Below are 26,328 nucleotides of genomic sequence, written 5' to 3'. Positions count from 1 at the left end.
TTTATGTAACTTTGTGAAAAGGACAAGATTTCTACATTGCTGCAAATCATAGTTTTATTTTATCATTTTTTTGCTGCTTCAAGAGATGTTAAGGATGTACATAGTACAAGACAATCCAGCCTGTTATAAGAATTGGTAAATTCAAATAGTTAAAAGATTTAGGATAAATGAAGCAAGTTGAGAACTATTAATAATTTGGCTTTTATTAAGGATACTAGGGGAGTGATTTGTCTATCTAATTGAATGATACATATTATTATATTTTTCCAATATTTTATATACCTAGTTTCTTCACTTGTTATCATATAATGCTCTTTCAGAATTTTCATGGATATAGATCTGATAAAATTATCCTCCCTTTTTGTTTTTTATCTTCCTGAAGATAGAAAAAAACAAACTGTTTACTACTTTCTACTTACACATTTACCACAACACTTCATCTCTGACCACCAAAATGTGTGTTACCAACAATCAGTTTCCTCCACCAACAATCAGTTTTCCTGAGACACTAACTGGGTGTCATGCAATTCAATTCACGTATACGTCAGACTGCAGATTGAGGTTTCAGTCCCACAAGATTGCCTCCCATTCCAGATGCCACTCACATGCACTAGGGTGTTACCTGTACTTCGGACCAACTGCCTACAAACCATGATTTCCGTGACTTCCTTCTTGGGTTTTGTTAATTTGGTAGGATAGCTCACAGAACTCAGGGAAACACTTTGCTTATATTCACTCATTAATTATAAAGAATATTACACAAAACTATCAAAACCCTAGGAGAAAACCTAGGCAATAACATTCAGGACATAGGCATGGTCAAAGAGTTCATGATGAAAACGCCAAAAGCAATTGCAACAAAAGCCAAAATTGACAATGGGATCTAATTAAACTAAAGAGCTTCTGCACAGCAAAAAAAACTATCATCAGAGTGAACAGGAAACCTACAGAATGGGAGAAAATTTTTGCAATCTACTCATCTGACAAAGGTCTAATATTTAGAGTCTACAAGAAGCTTAAACCAATTTACAAGATAAAAAACAACCCCATCAGAAAGTGGGCAAAGGATATGAACAGGCGCTTCTCAAAAGGAGACATTTATGCAGCCAACAAACATACGAAAAATAGTTCAACATCACTAATCATTAGAGAAATGAAAATCAAAACCACAATGAGGTACCATCTGACACCAGTCAGAATGGCGATTATTAAAAAGTCAAGAAGCAATAGATGCTGGCAAGGCTGCAGAGAAATAGGAACGCTTTTACACTGTTGGTGGGAATGTGAATTAGTTCAATCATTGTGGCAGGCAGTGCGGTGATTTCTCAAGAATCTAGAACCAGAAACACCACTTAACCCAGCAATCCCATTACTGGATATATACATAAAGGAATATAAATCATTCTAATATAAAGACACAAATTCCTCAAGCATCTATAACCAGAAATACCATTTGACCTAGCAATCCCATTATTGGGTATATACCCAAAGGAATATAAATCATTCCAATGTGAAGACACATGCACACATACGTTTATTGCAGCACTGTTTACGACAGAAAAGACTTGGAACCAACGCAAATGCCCATCAGTGATAGACTGGATGAGGAAAATGTGGCACATATACACCATGGAATACTATGCAGCCATAAAAAGGAGTGAGATCATGTCCTTTGCAGGAATATGAATAAAGCTGGAAGCCATCATCCTCAGCAAACTAATACAAGAACAGAAAACCAAACACTTCATGTTCTCACTCATAAGTGGGAGTTGAACAATGAGAACACATGGACACAGGAAAGGGAACCACACAAACTGGAGCCTGTTGCAGGGTTGGGGGTGAGGGGAGGGAACCTAGATGATGGGTTGATGGATGCAGGAAACCACCATGGTACAAGTATACCTACGTAAGAAGCCTGCATGTTCTACACATGTTTTGTGGAACTTAAATTAAAAAAAAAATATATCTATATCTATATATCTGTATATCTGTATCTCTCTCTCTCTCTCTCTCTCTCTCCCTCTGTCTCTCTCTCTCTCTCACAAAGGCAACTGATGAACAGCGAGATGAGGAGGTGGATAGGGCAAGGTATGCGGGAAGAGGAGAGGAGCTTCCATGCCCTCTCCTGGCATGCCTCCATCTCGGACCTTCCGCATGCTCTGCAATACAGAAGCTCTCCAAACCCTGTCGTTTTAGGTTTTATGGGGGCTTCATTAGGTAGGCATAATTGGTTATATCACTGACCATTGATGATCATCTAACCTTCAGTCACCTCAGCTCCCTGGAGGTTGAAAGGAAAATGGGACTGAAAGTTCCAACCTGTAATTACCCAGTAAGCTGCCTAGGAGCCCACCAGAAACTTCTGATTAGAACATCTCATAGGAGAATCTCAGAGCAAAAGATTCTCCTATCACTCCCAAGGGACTTAGAAGCTCTGTGTCAGAGTCTACTATCACTCAGGAAATTACAGTCATGCACCACATAACAACACTTTGATCAATGATGCACCATATATAGGATAGTAATACCAAACTATTATAGTACTCTGTTTTTACTATATATTTTCCATGTCTACACACTCAAATACTTACCATTGTGTTACAATTTGTTCCAGTATTCAGAGCAGTAACATGATGTACAAGTTTATAGCATAATCAATAGGCTATAGCATAAAACCTAGGTGTGTAGTAGGCTATGCCATCTAGGTTTATGTAAATGTAGTCTATGGTGTTTGTATAATGACAAAATCACTTAATAACACATTTCTCAGGCTATATCCTCATAGTTAAGTGGCATATGACTGTATAAAGGTCTTAGGAGTTTCTTGCCAGGAACTGGGGTCAAAAGTGAAATAGAACAAAAATTTCTGCTATCACCCCCATCTATTGGGGCTTCAGGAGCACTATGTTAGGTGCTGGGGGAGAAGACAAAATACATACTTCTTATATTACAAGATCACTCTCTCCAACTGTTTTCAGTACTTAAACACTTGATGATCAGTTCCTTTATCACAATGCCAATCTTCTTGTTTTGATATTGTTTATAATATTTGTTATTATTTTTCACAACTTTTATCCCTTCTACAAAATTTTGTTAGAATAGTATATATCCTTCCTCTTAGAAAGGATGCCATACCCATAGACATCACTTACTCAGTGCCTCTGTTCTAATTGTGTTCACAATAACATAAAATAAATTCAATATTTCTATCAAATTTAACAAAGCTTTTGAGAAAATGATTCCATGTGATAAAATTATGCTGAAATTAGAAAACTTTCCAAACTAAGTCTAGAAAAATATTCATCATGTTAGAAAGTAGGAGGTAGTAGATGAAGCATCAACTATAGAGGAAGACCAGGGTTTGAATACTTCTCTCATCTATATTCTTATATGCACTATATTTTAAAAAGTGATATTCATCAGTGTTCTTTTGAGAATTACAGAAAATAAATGTAAATTACCTAGGATAACAACTAGCAGATGGTAATAGATATTATTAACAACTAGTTCTATCATTAATTATTACAGAAGACTGAAATTTTTAAAGAGGGGAATCTATGGTTCATTTATCCTTTTCTAAAAGCATATTTTGAGATAGGGCTCTTTTGCAGGAATTTTGTTAAAAGAAAACTCACAGTAAAAACCTCTAAAAGAATGAGAAAAGCAGCAGAGGTGAAATGGAAAAGATGCAGGTGGTTTCAAGCAAAGCTGTGCCGTAGGGGTGGCCCTAAGTGCAAAGATTTTTTTTTTATATTTATTTTATATTTATATTCTTATTTTATATTTATTTATATGTATGAATATAAATACTTATATATTTAGTATTATTTATTATAATATAATAAGTATTATTTAGTATTCATTATTTTATATATATTTATACTCATATTTTATATACATATTTATAAAAATTATATACATATAAATATAAATATTTATATTTACTTATATCCAAATACATCTGAGGAAGATTTGCCCCAATAGTCTAAGGGCAGTCTTCCAATGTGAGGTGTGAGCCATTAGCAGCAGAATCTGGGCCACAGGACTTGAGCAGGGGACCAGAAATGACTGCTACTGTGACTCAACAAATTAGTCTCTGAATGCATATCTGCTTAGTTAAATAGAATAGAAGCAGATTATATTTGCTATACCTCTGACTCTTTTGAGTGAGTGTGTGATGGTCCTTTTGGTATCTTATAGAAGTTAGCGTATGGTTATGTACAAAATACATGTTAAATATTAAAAAAATGATTTACTAAATTTACACATATGTAACGTTTCTTATTTTTACTATCTACATGCATGTTTCAATCCAACAGGCCAGAACCTGTTTTGTGGACAAAGGATGGTGGAGAATTACCAGATCCTGACCGAATGGTTGTGAGTGGTAGGGAACTAAACATTCTTTTCCTGAACAAAACGGATAATGGTACATATCGATGTGAAGCCACAAACACCATTGGCCAAAGCAGCGCGGAGTATGTTCTCATTGTGCATGGTGAGTACCTTTTGGAAAACATTATATGTGAAAGGATGCATAACTTGAAAAACTGTTTAAATATATCAAAATTTTAAGTGCAGTAAACAAAATTACGTGGTTTCTTTTTATTTCAGGACATCTCATAAGTATCTCCAAGATTTAATATTAATGTATTCCCAGTCAGACTGATAAAATTGTAACATACATAAAATTTTTTTTTTGTAAAAAGCTTTCTTTATTATAAATATACTTCTTACATGTTGGCTCGTAAACTATATTAATGATTGTCTTTATTTTATTTTTTATTTTTTTTGGAGACAGAGTCTTGCTCTGTTGCCCAGGCTAGAGTGCAGTGGCATGATCTCAGCTCATTGCAGTCTCCACCTCCCGGGTTCAAGCAATTCTCGTGCTTCACCTCCCGAGTAGCTGGGATTACAGGAACGCACTACTATATTTTTAGTAGAGATGGGCTTTCGCCATGTTCACCAGGCTTATCTCAAACTCCTGGCTTCAAGTTATCAGCCTCCCTTGGCTTCCCAAAGTGCTGGAATTACAGGTGTGAGCCATCACACCTAGCTGATTGTCTTTAAATTCTATAAATAAATGCGTTGACTTATAATCCAGAATCATGAAAATTACATTTCCTTTAAGCTAATTTTTATTGTATTATCATAAACATATACTTTATAACTTCTGTAATTTGGTTTCACGAAGAATGACAGTGTCATTGAAATGCAGCAAAAATGGGAGTGTACAATATTAGCAACAACTGCATCAATTTCATTGAACAATAATATAAAGTTCCTACAGACATTTTTCTTGACTATACTTATCTCACAATTTGAGTAAATATGACAAAATCACAGAAAGAAATACCAGTTTCTATGAGTGAATAAAATTTCTGTTTTTTCCAACTTTCAAGTGCCACAATGGGTTTTTCATAAGGTAGCTTCTTTTAGATATTGTTAGATGGAGATGAATTTTTATGAGATTGATGAATATTGCAATAAATTAGTCAGGTTTCTTTACTACAGTACTTCTCAGACTTTATTGCATATGTCAGGGTGCATTGTGAATCTGCACTAGGAAGAGCCATTAGCCAATGTAAGATTTTCATCCTATTTTGCCAAGAAAACTTTTCTGGGACTAGTATTATATTCAACATACTATTACAGTATACTAAATGAGTGTTGTATATAACACAGTGCTGTCATAAATCGTGGATCTTAGAAACTATGGACAAAATATATTTATTTTATATCCTTCCCTTGGATGCATTTATGGAATACTAAAAGACGCATGTGTTTGTTCCATACCTTTCCAAAAAGAATTTTGGGGGTCTAGTCTATTTCTTTGTAAAGAGATTAATTTAGGGAAAAATTAATTTAACGAGAGTTATTTTTCCCAGGTATTCATTTTGTTCATTTTGCCAAAGTTGGAAAAAATTAATATGTTCAGTCAATATACAGTTTTCCTACTTTTAAGTTGCATTATTGTATAAAATCTCTCAGTACTTAATACTGCTTTGCTATGGTAAGCAACGAAAGGCTCACAATGAATAGGCTATTTGTGTAAAACATCTAGAAAATAGTAGAACTAACAGTTGAATTTCTAGCACTTCATGAGTTGTAAGAAATTCAACTTTGGAAAAATCAGCCTAATCCAATTAGACTGCTAAATTGTATTTAAATGTGGTAATCCCTGTAGACAGACCCTGCTGGCCTTTCTGCCAGACAGAGTGTTACAACCATTGGGTGTGTCAGGAAGGCAAGTGAGTTCCTTAGAGCAGGATCCAAGAGTAGATTTCAGTTGATGCTTCCTGGATGTTTAGATCATGCAGTCATGTAAGGAAAGTGTAGTCTATCTGATTCACCTTAATTTTCCAAGTGCTTCTCTCACCTAACAGTTTCTGAGAATCTGGGGACATGTTGTATAGCATGTCACATTGTGTCAAAAGCAATATGACATAAAATATTGAGAATTAGAAGAGAAGTGACAGAAAAAATAATATACCTAAATGAAAAGTATATCATTTTTTTAAAGTAGCTCGTCAGGAAAATTCATATGTTTTCTCAGTGCTTGCAAGCTAGCCAACAGCATGATTTCCTAAATAGCCAAGCTACCTTTAGGTAGTTGGCAGTTGATGTATTTCTAATAAATACTTCCCTAAGCACTTTGTGAGAAGTCATTTTTGGCTTTGCTTTTTGAACTACAATTAATCAAAAGCACCCCATAGATTAATGCTATTCATGCTGCTAGATAAATGCTGTGAAGTTCAACAGTGGTTTACCTAGGATTATTGACACAAGTAATCAGAAGCTCGATGAAACAGTGAAACCATATTATGCTGTGTTTAAAAGGGGCGCCAATTGGGTTCATGGCAAAATAAAGGTTTTTTTCCCCTTTGCACACTGGGTATAATGTTTCATTAGTCACTAGTTGTGTAAATATAAAAAGCTACTCTCTTCTGTTAATGGTTTGGCTGTTTCAAAACCTTACTAAATGATGAAATTTGAGTGGCATTTCGATCTATAATGAATGCTGTATGCATTTTTGGAATGGAGTGATAAGTGATCATTTGTGAGAACTTTACCCTTTTATCTTTTACACCAAGGTTGATTTTACATTAGTGGTGTTAATTTAATATAGCTCTAGTACAGAGGATTTTTCACTAGCTGAGACCCGTGTCTTTGACTCTACCACAATTGCTTAGATTCTATTGATTCTTAACTTGATGGAGGTCTGAGCACTTTCCTGTGAAATCATCTACTATCTGGATGCCGTCATAATAGTTAGATTTTATTGTTTGGGTGTCAATGGAAGTGCATTATTTAAATGCTACCGCATTTAATTGTTAAAACCACTGACATTTTGTGTTAGAGAGACTGGTGATTCCCCCACTCCCTCCTAATTACAACTTTAAAAATTTCAGCCTTAGGACCACATGTAGTAATTTAACTGCCAGTCTAAAATTTATCCTCAATGAAAGGCCTACCCAGAGTCACCGTACTAATACCTGTAAGATTAAACATCATGCTTAAGAAACATTTGCACTGTGGAGGTTCCATTAAGAAAGAAAGTAGCACATTTTATGAACAAGCTTGGCAATGGAAAAATTTATCTGTTAAATTGGTAGCCATAATTAGTATACTAATTAATTCCTATGAGCACAGTAGTTTCTATTTGCTTCTTTATAAAAATGTTGAAGTATATCTCTTGTGATTATTGTGGTCATACAATTTATTTATTTACAATGGATGATTATATCCATAGTTTTAATGGCTTTGAATATCTTGACCCATTGCTATTCTTAACATTTGAAGAACTAGGATCAAGAGAAAAATTAATTCACTCACCCAATAGATATTTAGTACTTATATACCAGGTACAAAGGAGCAAATATAAATAACAAACAAGAAGATTATAGTTTAATGTGGAAGATAAGCTAAGCATTTAGATAATTGTGACACAAAATAGAAGAGTTACAGGGAGCTATAGTAAGATGGTCATACAATGTGGTAGATGTTCACACTTTGTGTAGTTCCAACTGTATGGAATGTTTAAAAATAGTAACATATCACTATTGTTTATAAATATTATAAATATAAATAATTATAATAAGTATTTAAATATAAATATTATGATAAATATTATTACAAATTAATAAATTCATTTATAATATGACATACATTGTAAATGGAATTACTCAGCAAAGTGCCAGTTATACAGATATATAATAAATTAGACTATTCTTATTATTATATTTTTAGTAGTCTTATTATACCAAGGGCAATCAAACTCCAAGGCTCTGGTAAGAAACTTGCCCGTGAGTTGCATACAGTTATTGCTCATAATCTTCCCTGAAAGCTACCCAGAACATAAATTAGGTTAACGCTATTGAAAAATGAGAAAACTCTTAATTTTTTTCTATGAGATAGAAAATGTCTTAAAAACTCAACAATACAACAAATTGACCATGCACAAAGCAAGACATAAGTTATAGTCACCCTTGTTCTCTCATGCAACGTGCAGTTCTGAAAATATAGGTTGAATATCTTGTCTTCAAGCAGAAACTACCCGGATGTGCATCCATTCATCTGCTAGAGAACATAGCAGATGAAACCATTTTATCATGCGAGGAATGGATATAGGGAATGACCAATGGTATTATGCTAATTCTATTTTGTGATTGGAAGCAATGCATGCTCTTCTATTTATCATCAATGATTAAAAATACACTCATAAATGTGTCAGAAATGTACAGGACCTGGGAAGCTTTGAGAAAGAACATCTATGGAAAGTGAGAAATGCAAATTACCACATACCCCAAACCCTAAACTTCTTCCCTCTTAACCTTCCCAGTGTCTCTTGTACCTCCCTTTAAACTCATTAGAGAAATTAATAACCACTCCTCAAAATACAAATGGGCAATGGACAGAGATGCTGCAACTCTTTAATATCACCCCCATGCTCAAAGCTTCCCCCAGGATCTGGGAAGTAATACAGTAATACAAGCAGAAAAATTAGTAACTAATTTCTCCTTCTGCCAATAGCTATACTATCAGTGGCAGGTCCAGATTGTAGACAAGGGTAGCAAGGATAATGATTAGAGCTTTGGAGGAGAACCCATGTTTTCTCACAGTTATAGCAGAGTTGAGATGCACTATTCCATAAAGTTTTTTGTAATATTCTCCCTTCCTTTTCAAATTTACTTTTCCTTTTACCGTAGTAACCCTATGTGAGTGTTAAAATTATTTTACCACTGTGCTAACTTATTTGCTTACTTCATTATTTTCTCCTTGTATGAATAAGTTTTATAATAATTCATCACTCCTTTATTATCTTAACTCTTGCTATCATTTAGAATGAAATTGCCCACTATGCACCTTTCCACAGATTTCGTTTTCTTTACATGTATGTATTTTGCTTTTCTAGCAAATTTTATCTTTACAACCATGTAAGATAAGTAAAATCTCTATAATTAGTATTATGATACTATATAGTAAGTTAGAATCAAGATTTGCTTATATTTCTGTCCTGCTAATCAGTTTATCACAATTTCTGATAATCTTAGTCTCTCTAAAATATCACTTGACTGTTACGGTTTGTTTGGTCTGTTTGTTCATGTGCCTATTAAACTGTGATGGAAATATGATACTGCTTTTTATGTTTCCAAGATAATTTACTTCAGAAGTAACATATATAGAGAATAGGATACATCGTATTTTATTGTTAGTTGGTAGGATTCATTATTTTAAAAAGAATATTCTGGAGTTTTAGAGAGTTTTAGAATTTTAATAGGGAATATTACTGCTAGAGATCTCTATGTGCCTTGATCTACTAAAAGGTATTAAGCTATTAAATGTGCCTGTCTAGCTCCTAAGAATCAATAAGATTGCTACTTTCATTTCACTCAGCTTTTATTGTTAATAATAAATGTCAAAAAACACTCAAAGACAGAAAATTGTACACATAGATATTATAGACTGCTGCATCAAGCCAAACGTCCAAGCTTTGTTGCTCATGTAGACACATACAGTTTTCAGAGACTGTAGGTAAACACAGGTTCCCTCTTCTATCCTGGGTAGTGATTCTCCATTTCAGTTAACTTGCTTACTATGGGAGAGGAAAAATTGAGTCATGGATGGTATCTTTTCTTTCACTTTAACAGACATTTCCAATCCATCTATCATCTTTTTCAAATATGTAACAGATGTGCAAAATATAAATTCATTTCCTTTAGAGTTATCAGTACTTGACCCTAAATTTAGCAAAATAATGTATATGTCAGTGAATGCAGTAATCATTAAGCAACAGATTAGGAACATCATAAAGTAATACCTTAAATTTGCTTTTAAAATTTTCTTGCCATAGAACTAAGCAAATATGATATAATAGTACATCCCTAATCTTACAGAGATATATATCTCATGTATACATGTCATGATTATCAATGATCTGAGAACTTTCGTCACAATACAATGAAAAATGTCCTTCTGTGCTTCACAGTAAATGTGTAACTAGGCCAGAAGGTTGCCAGCCCCTGCAACGTGCATTTACTATTAAATTATCCAGCAACAAAACATCTAGCATTATTGAGAGGCTACATGATTTTTTTAGGCAAGGTGATCTTTACAGGTCACACTGAGAACTAGGAGAGTACATCTTCTAGCTCACATGGGTGGCTGGGGAAGGAAAAAAAGAAGCCTGGATTATAGACAGATGTAAAGCCTAGCAAACATTAAAAAGGGATTCAACTAAAATCTGTTCTTTCACATGGAAACAGACCTACCAGTTGGTAAGTTAATTCTGTGTACTCATAATGAGCATTTTTCCTTCGGAGCATTTTTCTTAGAAGCATAGATGGAAAATATACAGTGGAGGGAAAAAAGGATGGAAAAGACATCCATACCGAGCAACAAACAGTGTGCTAATGGAAGAGCCCTATGGTTGCTGCTCTCATCTCTGGTTGAGAGTTTCCAGGCAGTAACTAGTTGGATGATTCTTAAAACAGTATCTTCTTTAATCGCTGAGATAAAACGCTATCATTTCTGGACATGAATAAGCAGGGAGAGCTCTGATGCCTGTAGGAAAGGTGTACCTCTGACTGGATGAATATGCTGTTGAACTCTGCAGAGAGAAATGGAATGGCATAAAATAGTAGAGACAGGAGCACTGTTTTCATTACAAAACATTTTAAAAGGTGTATGTGTGTGGGCACACTCAACACAGAGTTAAGGCTTAATTATATGTCTCTGTTTTAAGATGAGCATAAAGTAGGTACATTAAGGTTTCTGCTTTTAGAGTAAAAATTCTGTTGAGAGATACCATTCTGAAATAAATATTTCTATGTGCTAGATGAATCACAGAATGAAATGTACGTAGGAAAAAAACCCTCATTCCTGCCTTCTATCACTAAAGAATTTCATCATTAAAAAAATATTTTCTCGCCTTATTTACATACAATCTTTTCTCTCAGTTGCAGTGTAAAATAAGGTAAAGAGAAGGATAGAATCTGTGGCACTCAGTCCTTCTATACTTGTTTATGTGGAAATAAGGCCAGGCTGTAGCTTTACCAAAATGTACAGAGCTCTTCTACCCAAGTATATGTGTGTTAATTGGCTCATTTGTTAGAGATTTCAAGCAATATGCAATGGCCCATGGGAGGAAATGTTGGCATTAGTTTTCAGAAACAATGGCATTCCTAAATAGAAGATACAGATTTTTACGTAAAACCTGGTTTGTGGCTTCTTACAATATAGTTTTCACACATATTGTCACAACATATGTACTTGTTTTAGATTCTAAAATTTTTCCTTGATTCTGTTCTACCCTTCTCTCCAATTCGTCACGAAGTTCCATCAACGTTGCTTCCAAATCACATTCCCAACGTGGCCACTTCTCTCCATCATCCTCTCTGGCTTACACTACTAAGGTATATAGTCCAATAGGCTCCCTGCTTCCACACTCCCACACCTTCAATCTCTTTCTCACATAGCTTCAATATATAAACGTTTTAAATGCATATCTCTTCATGTCGTTTCCCCATTTAAACTTACACAAAGGCATTTCATCATCCTTAGTATAAAACCCAAACCCTCATTGTCCTACTTTTCCAAGCCCTGCATTTTATGGCTGCTGCCTACGTCGGTGGCATCTCTCATCACTCTTCACACACCCACTTCTGTCTCTCTGGTCCTCTTTCAACTCCTCTAAGTTGTCAAGGTTGTTTTCTTTTTAGAAATTTTGCCTCTGCTTGGAATGCTTGTCCAGGATGCACAAGAAATGCTGCCAGAAATGCTGATCTTTGCAAGACTGATTTCTTATTCAGATCTCGGATTAAATGGGATTTCTCAGTGAGGCCTTTCTTGTCCATTACCATCTAAATTGTCCCCCAGTCACATATCACTTCAATTAAATACTCTGCAAGGCATATATCATTATGTGATAGTTTAGCTATTTGTGCGTATGTACATGTTTGCGTGTGTATATATACATATGCATATATATGTACACATATATGTATGCATCTGTATATGTGAATATATTCTATGTTCTCACACTAGACTATGACCTCCTAGGAAACAGATATTTTATGCATCTTATTTATTTCTATACCGCTAGCTCTTAGAACAGTGCCTTCTAAATCGTAGGTGCTCAATAAATATTTATTTAATATTTAAATCTGTTTCTGTCTGTCCCGCTGTTTTCAAGAGAAGAAACTTTAGTGAAGCAATACATACACACATACACATATATACACATACATACCCATATCTACATATATACACACATACGTGAATATACAGTTGTGTGTGTATATATATACACACTCACACATACACACAAACAGCCTTGACTTCTGGATAAAATCAGGGAAATAATTGATATTCCTTGGTCACCAAAATAATAACCTTTTGTTTTTATCCCATATTGAAAAAAAAAAGACGTATTTACTTAGCAACCCAGGTGAAATGTGCCTTACTTATAGAATTAAGTAATTCAAAACATAAATAACTGTGCATAGATTAATTAATTTTTCTAATAAAAATCTTTGCAATTAAAGAGTTATGTAATTGATTCCAAGCATGTGTTTTCATCTTTTTGCAAAGTTAAATGACTTTGCTAACTGAAATCCAACCTTTTATAAGAGAGACCTGGCTGCTTATGAGAGCTCTGACCATTAGTAATACAGGCGATAGGAGTGGATGTTAAAAGTGAAGCTCAATAGATGTTTATTCACAATTATTCTTAACATCATTTAGTTTTATTCAGGGATTGTGTTCTAAGGATATGTCAAAGGAGACCTATTTATTAATATGCATGTGCAAAAATTACCTGTAGAAAGACATTCATAGTTTTCTTAAATTATAGGTTAGCAAGTTTATAATAACAATCTTTGAAACATTATTACCTTATCATTTAATTTTTATTTAACTAACCTTTTGTATTGCAATATAGAATACTGCATTGGGATTCACGTTATTACTTTTAAAAACTGGCAGCTAACAAACATTTATGTCAAAATTAGAATTCACTAAAATTAGTGCTGTGTGCACAGTACTCTCTTCACCCTCCAAAATGCAGCACAGTTTAGTTAACCCTCAAAAATGTTGGTTCAGGATTCTGGAAGCTACTTTAATCTTTGATGAAATTTATATATTAAATAAGAAGCAGTATCAAGATAAACCTAAAACATGTTTCAGGTAAGTTACATGGTGATAAATCTATAGAGTAACATAAAAATACAACCTAGTATGGGTTAAGCAACTACTTTACAGAATAAAAGATAAAAATGGAAAAAAAACTCATGCAAGAAATCTTAAAACAGTTTTTAATCATAAGGATATTATATTTAAATATGGGTGGCTTACTGCAAAAAGTGATTTTTGTATTCTGAAATGTTCACTGACATTAATATTTTAAAAATAACATTCATATTAAGATCATTTTTCTAGTATACATGAGATTATTTTTCAGTTGAGATAATTGGAGAATAGGAGGCAACACATGTATTTACTTCATTGCATTTTGAATCTGAACCGATGCCCTTATGACTCTCGTATGTCCTGACGTCATGTGCAAATGTTTTCTCATGTATCATTTTTTGAGTGAAGGTGTTTTGCTTTTAGAAGATCAACTCTGATCCATCACTGGTTAAAAACTTGATCTAAAAGGATTTATATAAATGACCAAGCCGAAAGTCTTCAGTTTTTAGATGAGGAAGCATAGATGCATAGAGGTTAAATTACATGCAAAATGGCTCTCAGCTACTTTATCACAGAGCCTACGTGAAAAACCAAAATATTTGGATTTCTCAGTCAGTATTTTTCCACTATATCACAGTTCTCCTTGTGCTTATTCATAGCTGATTTACGTTTTTCTTTTAATGGATGACAGTAATATTCTCTTACATTTTCACAGAACTTAAAGTATTGGACCAAATCATGTGATTTACTTTTAGGTAGAGTATTTTAAGGAAAGAGTAGGAAAGGGCTCACAATATTGAAGTAGGCGGAGCTAAACCATATAGGATAATCCACTTCAAATGCATTTTTTTCATACTTGAAATTTCACTTTACTTTTGTCAGTTTGGAATGTAAAAAAGTATTATAAAAGAAAAAATGCATACATTTTTTCAAATAATGCATTGATTTTATTCATGAAGTTTTCTTGTAATTACATAGAACTGACAGTTACCGCCTACAGTTTAAAATTGCAGTACTTTTCATTTTTTAAGAACAGCTTTTTTTTCTTGTATAAGCATTCCATTTAGTATGAGAAACCAGTGGAAGCTATCAGAGGGATGAAAAGGGATTTATTCAAATATAATTTTTAAAAGAGTTCCTTTTTATGAAGCAGATGGGGTTACTATATGACTGTTGAGGAGGAGGCATGTACTGGTGAGTTGGGACCTTCTCAACCTGGTGGTTATCATTTAAGTAAGAGCCTTGGTGCTTTTATCCACTTTTACGCTGTGATCCAAATAGGCTGCTGCATGTAGCTGAGCATAATGGGAGCAGATAAATGTCCTTCTTTTTTTGCACAGGCAAAAGCAAATAAAGTAAACTTTCCTCTTACAATTGTTTCCAATGTCAGTCAGTGCAATTAGTAGTAAGGAAAACTACCCTATTATTTTTTAAGATAGGGAAACGTGAATATCTTTCACCAAAAAAGACACATCTTACCATAGTAATTCTAATGATATACCTCAAGTTCTAACACTTCTACATCTCCACTAATAACTCTTAGTTTTTATTTATTCTTTATCATCCTGGGACCACCCCTGGGGGAGGACATTAGTGACATAAAGCAGAAAGAAAGTAAACATATGGATTCCAGACTAAATGGTAACAATTTTTCTCCCTATTGAATACTAGTCCTTGGAGAGAAACAAGGAGTTTGGGCTTCTGGGACTCTTTAGACTTAATTTTGTTTCAAAAATCCATTCTGAATGCCATTTTTAAAAAGAGAAACTGCCAGAAAACAAAACAGGTTGACAAGTTAGAAATTATTGTACACTGCATTTGTAGAGAACAGAACATACCTTTAACCTGAAAAGCTCGTTACTGGAAAAAAGGTGCTGTACCACTCTTCAGTTTATTGTATACAGCGCTTTGTTGAAAGTGATTTCATTTTGACAAGGTTATACAGGATCTGTTGTGCTCTAATAAGCTCCAATAACAAAATGTGGTGGCATTTTAAAAAAAAATCCTTCATTAGAATATAAAGAAAAGGACACTTTTCTGTTGTTTTTAATTGGATGATATGATTTAGAGCTCTAACACTTTTAAAAACACTGAAAACCTGCATTTAGAATATAGAACTGTTCTGTATGCTGCATTTTTATTTTTTTAATACTCCTTTAGACTGGAAGACTCTTAACAGGAATTACGAAAAATCACCTCACACATGATAAAGGGGAGAGCAACTTTTTTCAGGGATTAACCATGTATAAGCTTCTGTCACTGATTCATATTTTTAACAATGATACTATTGCCTATCTACTGGTATCATTATCATCAGGAGTGACGTTATCGATAAAGCACTTGCCATTTCTAGTGTCGTGGTACATCCCTGCAGTCCCAGCTACTCAGGATGCTGAGGCAGAAAGATTGTTTGAGTTTAGGAGTTCAGAACTGTAGTACACCATGGCCATGCCTGTGGTTAGCCACTGCATTCCAGCCTGGGCAACATAGCAAAACCCCATCTTTTAAAACAGACAAACAAAAAGCACCTACCACATTGAAAGCATAGAGCTAGGCACTCTGATGAAGCACAAAAGTTTACCATGAAGTTCATTTTCTCTATTATCTTATTCTCATTTGTTCATGAGAAAAAATGTAAGCAATATATGTTAAGTATCAAATGAATGTTACAGCTTCTCAATTTCCAACCCCAGATTTTATGAAGAGCTTTGAGTTATAATCAGTGTACTGCATACTTTATTATTAAAAAGAGCTAAAATAATAGAGTTTACAAATTGATTATGTAAACTAGAGCAAATTTGAAAGTGTTATTATAACATCGCACATTTTTAATTTGTGTTTTCTACTGAGGGACAGAAATGGATATGGAGCTAGTGGGACACACATAACTCTGGGTCCTCCCATAGCAGTATGTCATGAATGGAAGCATTATCGGTCATGGGGGTTTGGGTGGGACAAAGTGAAGGAAGCAGTAGATAAACTCGAAAAGTACAATGGGTGGTGAAAGGAAATTAGGTGGGACTTAGTTGGTCAAGGAAGTCTTCACAAAGCAGGTAGGAGTCAGGCTGAGATGTGAGAGTAACATTTTGCTAGGCATCAAGAAAGGGTGGCTATTCTGGGATGAAAAGCTAATAAGGGATTGACCCAGTATATTTGTCTAAGACAAAGTGATATTTTAAAAGACAAGAACATGTTAATTTATAAGGCTGAGCCTACAGTTTATTGGGAGAGTTAAACACATAAATATAAACATGTATATGGGTGTCTGCAAAAATGCTTAAAAGCTCAGAGAAGGAAGATATTAACTCTTTGCAGAACTGGGCCATGCTTTCCATATGAGATCTTATTTGAACCAAGATTTAAAGGATGGACATGAAAGAGAAAACAAATGTGAAACAGGGTGTGCCTCTGAAAACCTACAGCACAAAGAACAAAAAGAGCTATGTCTAGCTCTGTCATGGGGGAAAGTACTTGTGTCAGAGGCAGATGTCTTCTTGTAGGCTAGACTTAAGCTTCTTTCTCTACATTAACTTGGCACTTGAAAAATTAAGAAAACAAACCAGACATGTATCCTATGAGGAACTCTAGCCCCTGTTGTAACAGGAAACCTCAACGTTATGGCTGCCTCAACACAATGGTGGGTGGTGCAGTTTTGGAGTTCCTATCAGAGTTACGCAGGTTGAGCAGGAGAGATGATGGACTGATGAATTTATCATATTCAAGTTTAGCCATGGTCCTGTAAACAGATTTTAGTTTCCTGATTTGGCAAATGTGTTGTTTTAGCTGAAATTATACTTCTGCATGTGACTAAGTTCTTATAGAAGTACTCAGATTATTTACATTGCATTTATTGGCAACCCAACGTTCACTCACATGAATAACTTTTGCAGCCTAGTTAGACTTTGTCTGCACAATTATGAAATTGTTCTATTGACTTGATTTAGGGGTTCTGTCTGTTATTGAAATACTCCCAAATTTTCCTTTTACATGAAAACAGTACTTTATATATGTTATAAGTGAAATGAAAAGTATAATTTATTATAATTCAAACTTTATGTGTAGGCAAAATTATAAGAAGATATTTTCATATCTTGGAATCTTTACTTTTCTCAGCTTCCTGTCAATAAAAAGGCTCACATTGCCTTTTAAATAAAACTTCTCAGATAGATAGATAGATAGATAGATAGAGGTCCAGGATTTATATAAAATGTGTACATATATAAAATATATGTATAAAGATATATTTAAAGTTTAGATCATGAACACTGGGTCTGTATGAATTCATTTCATATCCTATCTAAAACCATCAATTTATTTTAGTGAGTATTATTTATTTTAGTATACAGTGATATATGGTATTTAGTATGTGGTGAGAATAAATTGGCTAAATAAATTTAAAACACATAATTATGATTTCATAATTTCAGAGAAATTGTCATTACACATTCTATATATATTGTGATTAAAACTTTTAACAGCCTGAAAACTGTTATTAGATTAGATAGCAAACAAATTTCTTATTAATGAGAGTATTTTAAATTCTGATTTTGATGAACTTCATTGAAATTTATCTTGTTTGGATTTAAATTGTGTCTAAATAATTTATGTATAATTACTAATTTATCTGATCAGCTCTAAACAAAATTTAGTTACTTTCACTTAGTTCATTTTTCAAATACCTTTTTTATTAGCTACATATTTTATCAATTGCTGACTCTTCACTCTTTATACCTTAACATCTAAAAATACAAACTACAAATATATAATACAACACAATTAATTTCTTTTGTAAATTTGAAATGCTGAACCTATCATTTATAACTACATTTTTATTTCAGGCAAATGCATTTATAGTTGGTTAAATTAATACACTCTCCAAGGAACACACAAAAAAATGAGCTCATCTTTTGCAATGTTGAAATCAGAGATGAAATATACAAATCGAGCTGTGTATTGGATGGTTATCATTTCTAAATTCCAATATTCATAAATTATGCATCACATGCCATAAATTTGACCATGTTTTATTTATAGTTGTCTTGGTGTCTGTGTTCAAATATCATCTGATTAATCATAAGATGTTACCATATAAGGCATGTATTAAGATACTCTGACATTGCCATGTCATATTAAGCAAATTACTTACAATATTAGTATAACTGCAGATTATCTTGTCCTATGGAAAAAAATAATAAGTTAATGTTGAACCAGTATTTAATATTTTTATGATGTATGTGTGCATGTGTATAATTTCTCTGTGTATGAATTAGTATTTTTCAATATTGGGAAATATTTTAAGCGCTATCATTTTACAAGGGATAAAATGGGCTGCAGTTTCCACCCTGTACCATATTTGATGGAGTCTTCTTTTCAGTAACAGTGTAAGAGGTTTAAAAATGTACAGGATTCTAGGCAGAGCTCTTCTCTTGAAGACCTGATTGTCTAGTGGGACACTGAGTGCAGGAAAAGCAGAGTGGGTGGAAAGTTTAGGTAGAAGACAGACATTTCATACAACTGTTCTGGTCTTTCAGATAATTTCAACTAATTCAGTTGATCTTACATTGTTCAATTTTAGTTGCTTCCAATTAATATTCTGGTGCTGAATATTTAGGTTATTTTAACTTTTACTATTTCACAATATAGCTGAAATAATGGGGTGGTCTTTAACAAATAATGAAAGAACAGAATAAAACCCTCAAAATTATTAGAAAAACAAAAAGGTTTTAAATGTTTTAAAACACATAGAGCAAAATGAACCTAGTAGTAGTTAAAAACATGTCACAGTAACAGGCATCGGTTTCTTTATGACAAGTCATTTTTTAAACCCGATCGTCATTTTGGCACTTTCCACCAAATTACTTTCAGTCAATTTGTTTTTAGCCACATATGAAGTCAGAGAGGAGGATAAGAGAGGATGCTGAAGAGATTAAAAAAAAAAAACCAGGCTATGTGTAAATAGTAATTTGTAATGTTATCTATTTGTATATTTTAAAAGATTCTAAGGATGTTGTTTTGAAGTGGATTAACAATTATTAAAACTACTCATCTTTTAAAGTTATTTGAGTATTAACCTATGGAAAAATGTATGCTTAATGCATTTTTACACTTGTAAGAAATAAAGATATGGTTTGCTTTATACAAGAATGCTCACAGTACTTGAAAATATATGGACTGTCTTTAAATCAGGATTTATTACTACCTATGTTTTTTGATGTGGAATAAGTGGGGCAAGGTTGGGGGGGGACTCCAATACTACAATAATAATAATAATAATAATAATAATTATTATTATTATAATAAACAAAACTAAACTAAAAACAAAGCCAAAATCCTGTTATTTGTATTCCTTCTCTTAATAATTCAATGATGGGGCTGATTTTGAAAGACTACTTTTCTTATTAGAATAAGATCCAATGCAATCGTATTTGAACTGACTATGTGGTAGGAAATAAGCCAACATGTTATATATCTGTGATAAATTTGGAAATAACAGATCATTTACATGGAGTTTTAAATGCCTAGTATTATTGTTTGTTCATACATTTGATATACTTGGAAGATATTGGCCTTTGTAGTTATTAAATGCATATATTTTGAGATCCTAATAAGCAAATAATTTTGCTAACAAAGAATGTATTATTTTCTATTTTAGATACGTATAAAAGTTAAAATTACACATTTTTTAAATTTAGAAAATGTTTTCATTTACCTCCAGTCTGCCTAAACTGTTTAAGAAATCTTACCTTGAAATAAGGAGTTATTATAACAATTAGTAAACAAGAAGCATCTTTGTCCATATACATAATCTTTCTTCATTTATAATGTCGTTAAAGTCAGTTCTACTTTATGATAATTGTAGATCACACTCCAGGCTTTACCCATTTTCCCTAGTGATTAATGCAGCACCACTGAGTTTTAAGAAGGTTGTTTTCTTAATTTGACTGGCCAGGAAGCATTTTCCCTGTCGAAAAACAGGTGTAAACATCAATATTCGAGATAAGAGAGCAATCTCATGCTGTTTTCTGGTGTATCCAGTGTAGAAAATTCAGCAGGTAGAGTCTACAGAGTGCGTAGGGCTATTTATCAACAGTAAAGTACTAGAAAATGTTTGGTGTGACTCAAAGACTTTAACTGAGAGAATGAGAGGAAACCTTTTAATACAAAATAATCTGTTAAACACTCGGAATATATGAGGGCTATGTGACAAACATGTGAAATCAAACCTCAGCACAGTAATTATTGGTAATTTGGAAACTGTTTCTAATTTCCTCACTGTGTAGATTACATGCCTATTCACTTTAGACAAGATTTGACTCTCTGAGGATCTCACTGAAGTTCTCATAGCTTGACACTGGCTGTATTGTTTCAATGTTCCCTGTGCTGCTCTTCGTATTTTCAGCTGATTTTTAGTGAAAGGAAAGAGGATTTGGGCATTAAACATTGTTCTTTCTGGGTTTTACTTTTTCTGTATTTGAAGCTACTCTTAACTTTTGGCAACTTAACTAATTATGGATTACAGGTTTAATATTACACTTCAAGTATATGTTCAGTAACCCCTCCTAGGTATGCCATATTAAAATAAATCATAAACCTTTCAGAATATTGGGTGCCATGCTAGTTGACTCAATACTTGCTAAAGACTCCTAGGTACTGCAAAATTATTAGAAGGCGTTACCAGCTAACCAGGGTAAGAATTGCAAGACTCTAAACTGTGCATTAACATCATTTGTGAGAACAGGAGAAGCAAAATAACAATAATAATAACAATTGGCTTCTTTTGTTTGTTTCTAAAGATTACTCTCATTTCCTATCATTAAGTCTTCCTAAAAGAAAAAAAATCAAAAAGCATTTAACATGCATTTACACATTCATCGTTAACATTTTGTTAATCTTATATGGTGGTATATGTGTTTATTTCTGTATGTGTCGTTCTGTTTACTTCTTTGACAAAGCATGTCGTTTTTTTTTTACCTACATGTTTTTTTGCTACTGCATGTCAAACTTTTTAAATGACTCAGTGAACAAATGAATTCTTGTCATTTTACATTTTACTCTAAGTATTGAAAATAACCTGCTTATTCTCAGACATTGCTCCAAGTCTTTGCTTTGTGTTGGAGCATGAAAAAGAAGTGAAAAAAAATGACAAGAATTGTGTGACACAGTCAGTTTTGTACCTGATATTCTGTTAAAGCTTGTTAAAGTTAAACCTCAATAAGTTATATGTATTTATAATTTGAATCATTTGTGTTTCTCTTTTGTTTGCATGATATGATTTTGTTCATATTTTTTTTCCACTCACCAGATGTTCCCAACACTTTGCTTCCCACTACTATCATCCCCTCCCTTACCACTGCAACAGTCACAACCACTGTAGCCATAACAACCAGCCCAACCACATCTGCAACAACCAGCAGCATCAGAGGTACAGTATGTTTCTTTGTTATAGCCTGGAAAGCACATTAACCGGAGCTTTGTAGAAGTTTCTAGAAAGGTTAAAAACATTGAGATTCAATTTTACTTAGTTATGAGAAGTAATTAAGTCACCTAAATTAGTATCAATTAGGGTTATTGGAATAGAATATGAGAAATGATGGTACATTTTATTTTTTTAGTGTTACTTAAGACTATTATCAAAATCTTGCAGAATATAGATTTAAAATATATGGGACTTTAAAATGTTGGTCAAATTTAAAATGTTAGCATGGGACACAGTTTTTGCCTGTCTTGAGAGGTAAACAAATAAATAAGATGTTCATGTGTGCAGAGGTAGCTTTTGCTTTTTAAAAATTCTAGTTTAATATTAATAACTTGCCACTCCTCTGCAACTATGTTAAAATATCTATAGTTTTGAAATTGTTCTAAAATTGACCTAGTCCATGGGGTCAGTATAAATTATTCTCCACATAGAACTTGCAAGTAAATATTCAAAATACATGTTATCCTAAAGTGATTTGCTGAGTGAAGCTACTTATTCTACTAATAGAATGTTCTAAAAGTAAATATCTGTTGTCCCAGATGGCTCCATGAGTAATTTCTGGTATCGTTATACACATAAGAATTTTATTTCAAAGAAAGCAACCTTAAAAAGGTGGGAATATCCATAAAGGCAGAAGAAATAACTATGTTATGGTTGAGAAATATAAAAAGTATTCCTGAGCAGTCATTAAGTGGTTAGTAGCTGATGAGGAAATTAAAAAAAAATTGAAGCCATTATAGAAAAACATGGTTTAAATTTAATTTCTACATAAGCAGTGCTCAGAGAGAATTTGTCGTATTTAAGTCTGTCTTTTTCTTATTTCTTATATATGTTTCATGTCACCTTGGCTCTACTAATATCTGTGAAATTTAACAATTTAACTTGAAATTAATGAGGACTTTCTATTATTATATTTCATTCAGTTGTATGAAGGTTATGTTTAGCATTATTATTCATAATTATTAAAGGTTGTTCAGTTAGATGTTTTTCTTGGAATTTTAATTAATTCTAGATATTAAGTTGATTTGCCATCTTTGATTTAACAGTTATAATAGTCTTTCTTTTGTTTCAGAAAAATATTCTAATGTCTGATAATTTTCGATTTTTTAATAATGACATCAGCTATATTATACAATCTGCAAGATTGATGACTAAATAAGTTTAATAGAAGTAGCAATAAGAATTTCTCAGAAATAGCTAGGTATGTTTTTGTATGACTGAACTTTATTTAAGCTAAATCTGTAAGTGAGAAGAGTTTGAAGGTCTTTCTTGTAAAAAATTATATAAAAATGGGAAAAGAGACATAATGAAAATGAAGAAAAAGTTAGAAGTGCTTTATAATATTATGTAAAATGAAAGCTATCTAAAGTTCTACTTTGCTTTAATTTGTGATGCTCTGTAAGGTTTTTCACAAACAGCAGCTTAAATAAAATGTAATCATTGCATACTAACACAATATCTGCGATACTATTAAGTTCTGCCTATATAAACAAATCACTTCACTGGGAAAGGAGGGAGATATATTGACTTTTTTTAAAAGGTCCATTTGTGACACAAAAATCTCATATTCAATTATGCCTTCTTCTTCAACAAATATTTATTGAATATATGCTATATGTATGGTGTTATGCCAGGACCTAAAATTATGACAACTACTGGCATCTAAAATCACTAGCAATCAAATGTATACATTTCTCCCCACCCCCAACAAACAGTTTTTGTGCTTAATCTTTATTGAAAAGTACTAGTGTTCTTTGTGAGAAAATATTACATGTGGTCTTCCGGTCTTTTGAAAAAAAAATCTATAGTATTTTGCTTCAAAGGACTATATATATGTATATATGTATAATTCTGTTTCAAAGGACTAAATATCTATCTATATGATTTCAAACCTACACACACACACACACACACACACACACACAGTATTCTGCTTCAAAGGACTAAATATCTATCTATCTATATAATTTCAAACCTACACACACGCATTTACACACACGCAATTATAGACTATTATATGAGAAAAATATTTTATTTCAAAGTGAAGCTAACAACATTCTTTTATATTGGTTCACATGAATCTTAAGTGGGATTTGGTCTATTGCATTTTTTTTCCTTCCATCTTTTATTTCAGGTTCAGGAGTACACGTAGAAGTTTGTTACATTGGTAAACTAAATGTTGCTGGGATTTGGTATACAAATTATTTTGTTTCCCAAGTAGTAAGCATAGTATGTGATAGGTAGTTTTTTGATCCTCACCCTCCTGGACCCTCCCATCCTCAACTAGGTCCCAGTATCTATTGTTCCCATCTTTGTGTTCATGTGTCCTCAATATTTAGCTCTCACTTACAAGTGAGAATATGCAATATTTGGTTTTCTGTTCCTGCATTAATTTGCTTAGAATAATGGCCTGCAGCTGCATCTTTGCTGCTGCAAAGGACATGATCTCATTCTTTTTAATGGCTGCATAGTATTTCTAATGCATATGTACCACATTTTCTTCATCCAGTCCACCACTGATGGGCATCTAGGTTGATTCCATGTCTTTGATATTGTGAATAGTGCTGCAATGAACATATGTGTGTATGTGTCTTTATGGTAGAGCAATTTATATTCTTTTGGGTATATACTCAGTGATGGGATTGCTGGATCAAACAGTAGTTCTGTTTTAATTTCTCTGATAAATCTCCAAGCTGCTTTTCACAGTGACTGAACTAATTTATATTCCCACCAGCAGTATGCAAGCATTCCATTTCTCTGCCAACTTGCCTGCATCTGTTATTTTTGACTTTTTAATAACAGTCATTCTCACTGGTGTGAGAAGGTATTTCATTGTGGTTTTGATTTGTGTTTCTCTAATGATTAGTGATGTTGAGCATTTTTTCATATGCTTGTTAGCTACATGCATGTCTGCTTTTGAGAATTATCTGTTAATGTCCTTTGTCACTGAACTAAAATCAATGGTTTACTCTTTCTGGTAAATTCACTTTTTTTCAGGTTTCTTAACATGTTTTTGTAAACTTTACACCATGGATGCTTAAAGTGCTCAAATAATTTATTTTTCCCTTAAACACTCAACCAACCTCCAAGAAGACACACATGCGCACACACACAGAAAGATATGAACAAAAACCAATCCCTCTTTTTTAACTTAAAGTTTGAAAGGCAGCATTTTTAAAGAAATCACACAAAAATATTTTTTAAAAAAGTTTTTTTGTAAGCTGGGAAGTTCATATTATCTATTTTAAAAGAAAAAAAAAAGTAGCATTGAATTTTAATGTTAGCCTAACGCCCATTTTTCCTTCTATCCTCATCAAACATCTGAGGACTGCATAAGTCACCAGACTCACCTGCATCATTAATATTCTAGTTCATAATTGAAAGTGTGGAGGATTCATTTAGTACGTAAACAATGTTATCAATTTTACACTGTATTCTTTCAAATTATGTGATGTTGTTTCTTTGTGAATTACCTTTTAAATTAAAACTTTTAGATGCGATTATATTTGAAAATAATTCATTTATTTATAAGTTTGTGAAAGATGGTTCAAAATCATGATTAAAAAGGATTCATAATAAGCATATATTGCCTAAGAAAAGCTGAGAACTAAAGAGAAAGAATATTTTCAACTTGCAGCATTTCTTTTTGGTTTACTTATTTCATTCCTTTATCTTATTCAATAATTTGAAATCAACTAAATTCATTTGATTTTATTAGGTTTAAATTGTATTTCTTCAAATTTCATAAACTATAGCATTTATCTCCATATATTTAATAAATGATCACAAATAAATCTCTGTTAATATCTGCATTTACACTTTTACAACTCCTGCTATTGCTGGATTTTTCATCCTATGATATGTTAAACCAATTTAAAATAAATTTAAAGAATCACAGCTGTATCTATATTAAAAATCAAGATGAAATGGAATGAAAGAAACTACACTGGATTGTCAGTGTCATAACCTTGAGAATCTGCACAACTCTTCAGCTTGTAATTAAAATGTATTCCTATTTGGAGGAAGAAGAACTTCAACCACATGGAATAAAAACAGGCAATGAGTATCTTATTACAAATAAGGATGTTAAAACACAGAGAAATGAACCAACTTGGGCAGCCATGGGAAAGACATATAATAATTGAGCCCTGGATGCATCTTTG

The 26,328-nt window shown here is 32.9% G+C and overlaps 1 protein-coding gene across 1 annotated transcript in view; it reads left to right on the top strand.

Annotated features, from left to right (window-relative positions):
• CADM2 (cell adhesion molecule 2) overlaps positions 1–26,328 on the top strand; it is a 579,278-nt gene that overhangs the window by 457,068 nt on the left and 95,882 nt on the right. Inside the window, exons 8-9 of the mRNA XM_054482108.2 lie at positions 4,320–4,498; positions 21,992–22,111. Of these exons, the coding sequence (XP_054338083.1) occupies positions 4,320–4,498; positions 21,992–22,111 (299 nt within the window). The remainder of the gene's footprint in view (positions 1–4,319; positions 4,499–21,991; positions 22,112–26,328) is intronic.

This window comes from Pongo pygmaeus, chromosome 2 (genome assembly GCF_028885625.2).
Source record: "Pongo pygmaeus isolate AG05252 chromosome 2, NHGRI_mPonPyg2-v2.0_pri, whole genome shotgun sequence".
In the NCBI taxonomy this organism is placed as follows: domain Eukaryota; kingdom Metazoa; phylum Chordata; class Mammalia; order Primates; family Hominidae; genus Pongo; species Pongo pygmaeus.
This window is presented reverse-complemented; position numbering and strand designations above follow the sequence as displayed.